The sequence below is a fragment of the Vitis riparia genome, chromosome 7 (assembly GCF_004353265.1).
Source record: "Vitis riparia cultivar Riparia Gloire de Montpellier isolate 1030 chromosome 7, EGFV_Vit.rip_1.0, whole genome shotgun sequence".
NCBI classification, from domain to species: Eukaryota; Viridiplantae; Streptophyta; class Magnoliopsida; order Vitales; family Vitaceae; genus Vitis; species Vitis riparia.
The window spans coordinates 26647079-26656337 of NC_048437.1; the positions used below are offsets into that span (position 1 = coordinate 26647079).

At 34.5% G+C, this 9259-nt stretch overlaps 2 protein-coding genes across 4 annotated transcripts; one reads left to right on the plus strand and one right to left on the minus strand.

Moving 5' to 3' along the window:
• Positions 1–2438: 2438 nt before the first annotated feature.
• Positions 2439–6064, plus strand: LOC117917687. Of its 3 annotated transcripts, none has more exons than XM_034834044.1 (7): positions 2439–2531; positions 2619–2697; positions 3815–3905; positions 4056–4149; positions 4296–4378; positions 4497–4756; positions 5494–6064. In XM_034834044.1, exons 1-7 carry the CDS (start codon positions 2444–2446, stop codon positions 5777–5779), a joined length of 981 nt encoding a protein of 326 aa, XP_034689935.1. In that variant the 5' UTR covers positions 2439–2443; the 3' UTR covers positions 5780–6064. The 3 variants fall into 3 exon arrangements, with proteins under 3 accessions (XP_034689935.1, XP_034689936.1, XP_034689937.1); XM_034834045.1 differs by having other exon boundaries at positions 4059–4149; XM_034834046.1 differs by having other exon boundaries at positions 4062–4149.
• A 703-nt stretch (positions 6065–6767) lies between these two features.
• On the minus strand, positions 6768–9259 carry LOC117917374. Its single transcript, XM_034833623.1, has 3 exons — positions 8844–9259; positions 8395–8492; positions 6768–7855 (listed from the first exon to the last, which is right to left on the minus strand). The coding sequence occupies exons 1-3, from the start codon at positions 8967–8969 to the stop codon at positions 7306–7308; spliced, it is 774 nt and encodes a 257-aa protein (XP_034689514.1). The 5' UTR covers positions 8970–9259; the 3' UTR covers positions 6768–7305.

The following is a 9259-nucleotide window of genomic DNA, read 5'->3' on the forward strand; positions in this document are numbered from 1 at the left end:
CATAAATAAATAAATTTATTAATGAATCAACTGTTTGTTACATTATGTCATACTCCAAGGTTCTATCCCAAAGTTGCCCCCTTTCTTGATAAGAGTATTAATGGGTTTGCGTCTTTGATTGTTAGAATCATCTCTTTGTCATTTCCAATTAATAGGAAGTCATAAATATTCAAATATAAGATTAGTATCTATCCTTGGACCATTTAACATACATATAGTGGTTTTCTTTTACCATTATAAACCCATTAGTGATACTGGTTAAATCAAATCTAATATACCACAGTCTAGATGATTGTTTTAGACCATAAATGAACTTTTGGAGTTTGTAAACTTTACACCACAAAACCAATCAATCGATTCCTATAGATCTCTCAATTTCTTTCTCTATTGAGAAATATAAATTTAACACCATTTAGTACAATTCCAAATTCAAGCATTTGACAATGCCATAATATATAGAATAAGATGAAATAAGGTAAATGTCACTATTGATAAGAAGTTCCTCATAGTCTATACCCCCTACCGCATCCTCCATCTGGGTGCATTCTTTTACCGTAAGTCAAGCCTTATACATTTTTATTGAACCATCTATTTTGCTTGTATCTTTAAAAACTTATTCATTCACAATCGTCTTATCCTCTAGTGATATTCTAGCTAAATGAGGCAAACCCCGTTAACGATAGAAGGTTTTATCATAGTTTACACTCTTCCTCTAGGTGTATCCTTTTGCTACAAATCAAACCTCACACCTCTCTATTAAATCATCTATCTTGCTTTTGACATTTAAAAACCTACTTATTCCCAATGGTTTTTTCCCTTGGTGAAAGATCAATTAACTCCTAAGTGAAGTTCTTTCTCATCAGCTTCATCACCTTTTATCACTGTAACTCTCTATTTTCCATAAGTAGAAGATGAGAAAGCATCTTTATTCCTTTTAGTCTTACCATTTTATGGAGCACACATGAAAGCCCCCCCTCCACCTCCCAAATTTCAAAACAACGATGAAGAATAGTTCCACGTTTACTTCTACACACTAGTGGATCATGTGGATCATCATCTAATATACTCCCATTAGGTGGTATGTCACAAGCTAAACACAAGCTTCTATTAGTTAAGTCACTCTCAACATTAATAAGTGATCGATTTTTTTGGATTTGTTCCTTTTTTTATTATAGGCACCAGATTTTTAACATGCCCTCTCAAACATAATGAACATGCATGACTAAAACATCGACATCAATGTGACATATGTACTCCACCCTTTGTTTAGAAGAAATTTAAAACGACTTTTTTTTTTTTTATCCTTTTTACATCTTCTTTTGCTTTTGTTTGTATTCTATCTTTAATTACATTAGTCTTTTACTCAAGTTTATGATATAGACAATTGAAATTTATTTCTCCCTTCTTCTTCTTCTTCTTCTTCTTCTTCTTCTTCTTCTTCTTCTTCTTCTTCTTCTTCTTCTTCTTCTTCTTCTTCTTCTTCTTATTCTTTTTTTTTTTGGTGTGTGATGTTTTAGATGATTTGGATGATTAAAAAAAAACTTACTCTTATTTTTTAAACTTAGAGAGTAGATTGCATGTGGAAAACAAAGAAAATGCAAGATATAATGGATAATTATGTTTATTTTAGTATATATATATATATAATCAACAAACTAATATAAAAAAAATTAATTTTATTTTTTCATTTTTATGTATACTTAAAATAAAAATTAAAAATTAATATTTATCAAATGCGAATACAAATAATATAAAATTAATATTTATCAAATATATAAAAATTGAGAAATTAACTTTTCCTAATATAAATTCTCACTTCTATTCTAAGAGAATATATATATATATATTTAGTAACTAAAAATGTAAATATTATGAGGTAACAATTAAATACTACTTTAATTGAAATAAAGATAAAGTTAGGTGTTGAAAAAAATAAATTTAGGAAAAAATTTTCGTTTTTTTAATAGAAAATAATTCAAAATTTTATATTAAATAAAAAATTATACAAAAATATTTAGGTTTTTAATCTTAACCTTTGGCATTAAAATTAGATTTTATCTATTTTATTTTTAATATTAAATATTTAGTAATTAGGGTTCTTCAATAATTCTCAAAAAAATTTCCAAAGCCTTTACAATTTTTATTAGTTTTAGTCATCTTATAATTTTCAAGTTAAGTCCAATTTAATACTACTAATTGAATTTCTCAAAAAGAATATTTAAAATATTAATTATTTCCATAAACTAAAATGAACATTTTTTTCTAAAGCCTTTTCATTAGGACGTGGGACAGGAAGCCCTTAGGCTATATTTGTTTTTCATAAATTATTTTTTAGAAAATTAAATTTACATAAAAATTTACTTTATTATCAAACCGTTGATGTGAAATCTTGAACCCCTTGAGTCTAAACGACGTCGTTTAGATCTTCTCTATGCATTTCCGAATGCCCAGGGCGCCCACCTCTGACGCTATTGGAGTAGTGACTATGCTGAGGGTGAGAGTTTTAGCTTCAAGCTCCACGCTTTTCACAGGTTAAAAATCACCATACAAACCCTAAACCTAACTTTTTTTTTTTTTTTTTTTAAGGTTTTGATTCTGAGGTGTGGTTATTTTCACAGGTGAACACAAAGTCATTTCTACATCCATTTCTGTGAAACCAGAGCTTGCTTTGTTTAATGGAAATGGCCATACTAGTAGGTCAGTCTCAGAGCCAATTTCTACAAGTTTCGTTTATTTACTTGATATTTATTTCAAAAAAAAATTTGGGGTTTATTTTATGTTTTCGTTGTATTGCTAAACCCGGGGATCAAGATTAGGGTTTTGATTTTCTTTTTTGGCACAATGTCCAGGAGTTTTATGATGTTTTCCCCCCTTGTAGTTGATGGAATGGAAATTGGGTTGAGGGGGAAAAGGGAATTCTTATGGCAGATATGATTTCCATCTATATTTTTTTTGTTTAAAAAAAAAATTCTTGACAATTTTGATTCAAAATTTAAATTTATTTGCAGACTTTTTCAAGGTTCTGAACCCCTTTTTTGGCCCAAATTGATGTTGAGAACTTTGATTTGAGGTGTCTGTCTGAATTCGAGTTGTGTTGATCAGTCATAACTAGTTTGTGGAAGATGGTAATTATGATGGCTAATTGATAGTAAGTATCAAACGTGTAGTTCGGATTTTTTATCATTAGTCCCAATGGCCTGGGAACTTACTACTACCGAAGATTGCTATGAGGTCAACATTTCTTGTATGGGAATGGTGACTAGAATCCAGAATTCAAATTAAAAAAAACCTTAAAGAAGAAGGCTCATTTGAAACTTAAAGAATGAAAACCATAAAAAGGGAAGGAAAAAGAAGGAAAAAAAAACACACACACAAAGGAAAAGAGTTTGAAACTAGGTTAGCATAGAAGCATGGTTTTCTGAATGGGATATTTTCAGAAAAATTTGAGGATGCATTTTTGCTTTTCCACAGTTGGATTTGTCTGATGATTTCACCATCACTTCTCTATTCTGCACTTCCAATTCTGTTGCAAGATAAATCTTAACATATGGGCACAATTGTTTTTTTTTTGTTTTATGATACCTCATTAGTATCACTTAGTGACTTCATTTCAAGTATCCGGTTTTGGAAAAAACCAGTCCTTTTACAGTTCCTTGAAAGTTCATTATGCTAAATGTTATTGGGGTATGCCTGTAAATCTTGGTGTTATGTGACTATGACCACATTTTCTGTTTGAAGTATTCCAAGTACTTTCGGCAATAAAATAATTCTGGTTGAAATGTTAGAAAAATAATAGTCCTATGATGGATGACAGATGGAATGCTGGAACCACTCATTTTATCAACTCATTCTCTAAGACGAGTATAGTTGTGAAGTTAATGACAGAAAAGCTGGAACCCTTCATGGTATTCATACTGTGTGCCAACTTGACTCCTTTTTTCCCTCTCCAAACTCAGTTTCATACTTCCCATGTTATCCTTTCATTTGTTTCTTTGAACAGTCATAACAAAATATATTAAATGGATATAATGATATTGAGCTTAAATCTATACTAGAAGCAGAAAAATGATCCTGCTAGAAAGGCTTCATCTGGCACATGTTTGCCTGCAGAAAGCAGCCCCTACTTGAAGAGCAATCGTCTAAAACAGGGTAAACCTTCCCTAGCTCTTGGTCTGAAACTTGAAAACTCATGTGGTGCTTCAAAATTCAATATTAACAATGAGAATGTTTCTAATTGCAAAAGTTTGAGCTCTATTGAGAATATACTTTCCATAATCACCTTTCCTGGTTGACAGAGGGAATTTCAGCGTCTGGAAAGATCTCAAATGCATTTGTAAAGAATGTACCAACCCAACTTGAATCCTGTGATGTATTAGAGGTAGATAACAGTTTATTTGGGGTCCTACTTTATTTATTTATTCATTTATCTTTGTAACTTTCTCTATGACATTCTTACATGTGGATTCCTAATAAATATGCTATGTGAATGCCACAAGAGCCCAGAATCAAGTACGACAGCAACTTCAGTTGGTGGGACCATGGTAACAGGAATTCATCTTCCAATCCGTTCTATGCATGCTTCAGAGACTGTAACCATTAGAATTAGCAACATAAGCACAAAGACAGCAGATGCCATGATACACTCAATATGCAAGTCAGTTGGTCCTTTGGAGGGGTTGCTGAGGAAAAAAGAGAGTGAAGTTGAAGCTTTTTTTATTGTGAAGAACAACTTAGACCCACAAAGCATACTTGAACAGTAAGAAACACATGCCATCTTGTACATTTAATCATATCTTGTTGCATTCATGGTTATTTTTCCATCCAGACATGTTCTGTGTTCTGTTGTAGTTGTTGATTCCGCATATCTTACTATTCTTTCTCATATTAAAAAATCATGCCGATGGCAAAATGAAGATAATGAAAGATAAAGAGTGAAAGGTGACCCGGCAAAGGCTGCCTGGAATTATTATTGTTATTACCTTGCTTGTTGGCCAGGAACAGTTGGTGAGCTTTTCATGTCATTTCACTGCCGCATTTGCCAATGCCTTGGTTATCTGCAAGGGATGGAGTTTTCTGCCATTTATACTTTCCTAACTCAAAAAGGAATGTATGCTTATCAAACGAACATTGTAGGGGATTCTTGGTTAAATAGGTAGATGGTAAAAGAATATTAGTCTTATTTAGGAATTCCCTAAATAGGGCTGGATCTTATCCTACTCCATGCTTGCTAGTTTTGGAATTCCTTTGGGTTGTTTTTTTTTCCTTGGTTATTCCTAGAAAATTGGTGTAGAAAGTCTTTTGAGTGTTGTTGCAGTAGATGTTCTTCACATGTTAGTGGATCCATTTTTCAATATAGACTCTTTTATCATGTTTTACATATAAATCAATGACACTCATCATTTTCATGCTGTTTTGCATACACTTCTGCTGCATTAATGAATTATTTTGTTAAAAACCACTAATTAAACTGAACAATCTCTCCTATATTGTTAGATTGGACTGCAAGATTGTTGATAAATGCCAATGGTCAGCTTGTGTCTCAACTGAGGACTCCGGCTCTGCTCCGATGACCACCAAGGACAACAGTCAATGCAAACTGGACGACAGGCAATGCAAACTGGGGGACCAGATGAGCAGCAGTATTGCTGATGTGAAGAGGCAAATCTTAAGGGAATTTCTTACGAAGAAATTATACCTCGAAGACTTGGAGAATCTGCATGTGTCCTTAGTACACCTTGAAAATTACCCAAACAAATTTGGTAAGTCATCCAAAAATTGACCGAGTTGGGTATTGCAGAGGAGGAAAAAGTTAAAGAGTGAAGTGTAAACATGCCTGCTTCTCGGGTTACTATTCAATTAGCTCTGATTTTAATGGTCATTATAGGGAGATTTTACTTGACAAATGGATGCTGAAATCCAGGATGTATTGTAGAATAGAGGAGCATATTGCTTAGGTTGTGTCCGGATCAGATTTCAAATGAATCAACTGATCACTTCTAGTAAAAAAAAACCAATGCAGATATGGCCCAAAACAGAAGAGTTTCCCATGAGCCAGTTTATTTCAGGCAGGAGAACAAAAATGTGTTTGCAGCTTACCAGTTGATTCTCAGCCCATAAATGAAATGCTTGTTTTTGGTTGACAAGCTGAAGGTGGTTTAGTTTACAGGTTCAAGTTGGTGTCAGTGCGGTAGCAAGAATTTTACAAAATTTAAGAGTCTACTTGGGAACAATTTCAAAATTTCAAAAACTATTCTTAAAAAAATGATTTTTAATAACAATTTTGAGATGATATATGCAATTGGATATATTATATTATACTTATATTTAGTTTATAAAATAAAAATTATAATATAATTGAACCCTACATCATTACGATCCATTTTTCTCATCAATCTCTGTGTTGCCCTGCTTTTCAGGTATGTGAAAGGGTTTTGAGCCAAAATAATATGTTCGAAAAATAATCCACACAATAAACCATCTCCCATAATAATTTTCAAACTAATACATCTTACCCGCTTTGACAATTACATGAACTGAGATTTTTATTTTTTTAATCACAAAATCATAATTAGTAACTATGATTTTAATTTTTTTAAAAAAAATATAAAATCGTAGTGAGTGACTACGACTTTAAATCTGAGTTTAAAACCGATGGTTTTAAGCATGACATTATTTCAATAATTAAAATCTAGGCTAGTATTTGAGCATCAAGTTAGGATGCTTGGGTGCATAAATTGTCCTGAAAAACATCAAGTTCGTTACGAATCTAAATGAATGATCAGTGATCAGTAGCTTCTATAACCGTTCATTGGCTGCCATCATTCGAGGCCGAATGTGGCTTCGAGTTCTGCCGAAGAAACAATTACTCACACAATAAAAATCTAGTAACTGAGTCAATGAATCTTATTGCGTTTGTTCAAGACTCAAAAGTTCAGTAAGACAAAATCTCAGCAATTCTGTTTCCTCAACCTCTCCTGGAACCTTAAGACAAAGAAGCTACGGCTCGTGTTAGTTTTCTTTTTCTATTGAAAGCAAAGACTCCGAGCGATGAAATATAACTCAAAACCAGTTAGAGAGCTGTAATATGGTTTTGTTTTGTAGCGTCTCTTGTCTTCAAACAAAGATTCTCATATGGAATGGCTTGAGTCAGATCTCAGATGTATCGGAAAAACACCAGAGGATTACAACAAAGGTGTCAATCATCAAAATCACACACATAATCCTTCAGAAAATTTTGGCTGTCAAGGTAAGCCACTGGTCTTTCCTTCACATAGCCAACAAACTCTTCCCAACCCATTTCCTTCCTCAATCCCCAGGCTCCTCACCTTTCAAATTCATATTCAAGACCCTGCATGACTTTTCTCGGTTAAATTCATGCTCTGAGATACCCATTGAAGAACACTCTTCAATATGATAGTCCCTCTCATCCACTAAGCAAGGCCGCTCCTCGGTTTCCATGTTCCGCACGGCCTCTTGCCCTGCACTAAATGGCAATTCAAAGACTGAAGGGCCCGGAGGCTGCGCCCTCATCTGCACGGACCTCAACAATGCGGCCCTCCTCAAGTCAGCTGAGTGGCATATATCACTAGGCGATGATGGGAACCGGCCCTCAGAATCTGACCCACGTTGCCGAGGCTGTGCACATGCTACAGTAGCAAGGGTACATCCATGTGAAGGGCATGCTGTGGTTCCAGATGAAGATAGGGCACTAAATGGTCTTTGATACCTGTGAGGAGAAACTGGACTAGTGGGCAGACTGTCTGTTTGTGACGAGGAAATGTTTATTGGAATTTCACAGTATCTGTTGTCATCTGAATCTTCAGACATTGGTGAATATTGTAAGGACATATCATCCCTGAAAGCACAGAGGAAACACTAAGAAAAAAAATTAGGCCCCCAAAACAATTTTCCACTAGAAAATATTCCAAAAAATCTATGAAGATTCACGTTGTAGCCGGGAATCCAAAGCAGAAGAGAAGGTTAGAAAACCCAGAATGGGACTTCATGCTCTTGCTCCAAATCCAAATCTAGGAAGCCAACATACTTGCTTGAAATTTACTTAAAAATATTTTCTTGGTTTCATGCACTGGGTACGCCAACTCTTTCTTAGCAAATTCCAACGACTAATCCTTCATACAACCAAAATTAAATCTGCAGCAGGGTCTGATCTCCACAGACCTGGAGTTTTGGGGTTTTTTTCTTATAAAAAAAAAAAAAAAAAACATGGAACTTAGATCTAATTTCTTGAGAAAATTTTGGCCATGGGGGAGCATTAACTAACTATTTGAACTAAATCCATACTTGATTAGTCAAAATAACCATGAATTGTTTAATGAGAAGTATATTCAATTGCAACCAAAAAATGAAGAAAACAAATTTAAAAGCAAAATTCACCTGAGATAAAACATGGTTTCAGACCTGGCTGGAGATTCCATGAGATTTTCATGGAGTGGGTCTCCTACTGTTAATCCATTCAAGCTAGAAGCCATTATCTGCACCACAAGCAAAACTTCATGAAACCCAAGTCCCTAAATGCAAAAATACTGAAATTGAAAACCACCCAGAAAAATTATTCATCGAATTTCCCCCCAAAAAAGAGGGAGGGGGGGGGGGGGGGGGGGGAGAAATGAAAAAGGCACGAGAATCCAGAAGAGAGAGAACCCTAAGACCATTAATGGCAGAAAGTGAAAAGGAAGCTTGTTCTTGAAGCAAGTTAATTGGAAACCCATTACCCCCAATCATTGAAGAAACACAAAATTTAATGACAGAATCCAGAAATGAAGACATAACCAGAAAAATACTGGAAAAAATGAAGGAAAAATGTCAAAAATGAGAAAGAGAACCTCGCTGAGATAACGCTTGTGAGAGTGGAGATTATCAAGATAAACCTCATCTTCTGGATCTCTGCTTCTCTTCCCACTCGGCGACGACGACGACGAGGGCGAGGGCGAGTTCGATTCCGAACCCATGTGATGATAATTAGATTTTTCAAAATTAAAAGAATTGCCCAGAAATTAAAATTAAAATAAATAAAACCCAAAGAAGCCTCTTTAAAAAAAAAACAATTCTTCCCTTTTTTTTTTAATTTTCTGAAGAAATCAATGATGTAACAACTCACAGGAAAAGAAGCAAGCTGCCTGGTTGGGGTTTGGGAACGGCGCAGATGAGCATTGCTACCGAAAGCGACGGTGCACAGTACGATCGTAGCGGGCGCACTTGTTACCGTGGGACAGGGACGGGTTCGAACCGGGCAAGAATG

Excerpts from the sequence above, each read along its gene's own strand:
- LOC117917374 (XM_034833623.1), bottom strand. The coding sequence starts at position 8,969 with ATGGGTTCGGAATCGAACTCGCCCTCGCCCTCGTCGTCGTCGTCGCCG. Across the intron at positions 8,493-8,843 it reads ACAAGCGTTATCTCAGCGAG|ATAATGGCTTCTAGCTTGAA; the intron begins GTTCTCTTTCTC and ends CTTGTGGTGCAG. Across the intron at positions 7,856-8,394 it reads GAAACCATGTTTTATCTCAG|GGATGATATGTCCTTACAAT; the intron begins GTGAATTTTGCT and ends CTGTGCTTTCAG.
- LOC117917687 (XM_034834044.1), top strand. The coding sequence starts at position 2,444 with ATGCCCAGGGCGCCCACCTCTGACGCTATTGGAGTAGTGACTATGCTG. Across the intron at positions 2,698-3,814 it reads GGAAATGGCCATACTAGTAG|ATGGAATGCTGGAACCACTC; the intron begins GTCAGTCTCAGA and ends GATGGATGACAG. Across the intron at positions 4,379-4,496 it reads AATCCTGTGATGTATTAGAG|AGCCCAGAATCAAGTACGAC; the intron begins GTAGATAACAGT and ends GAATGCCACAAG.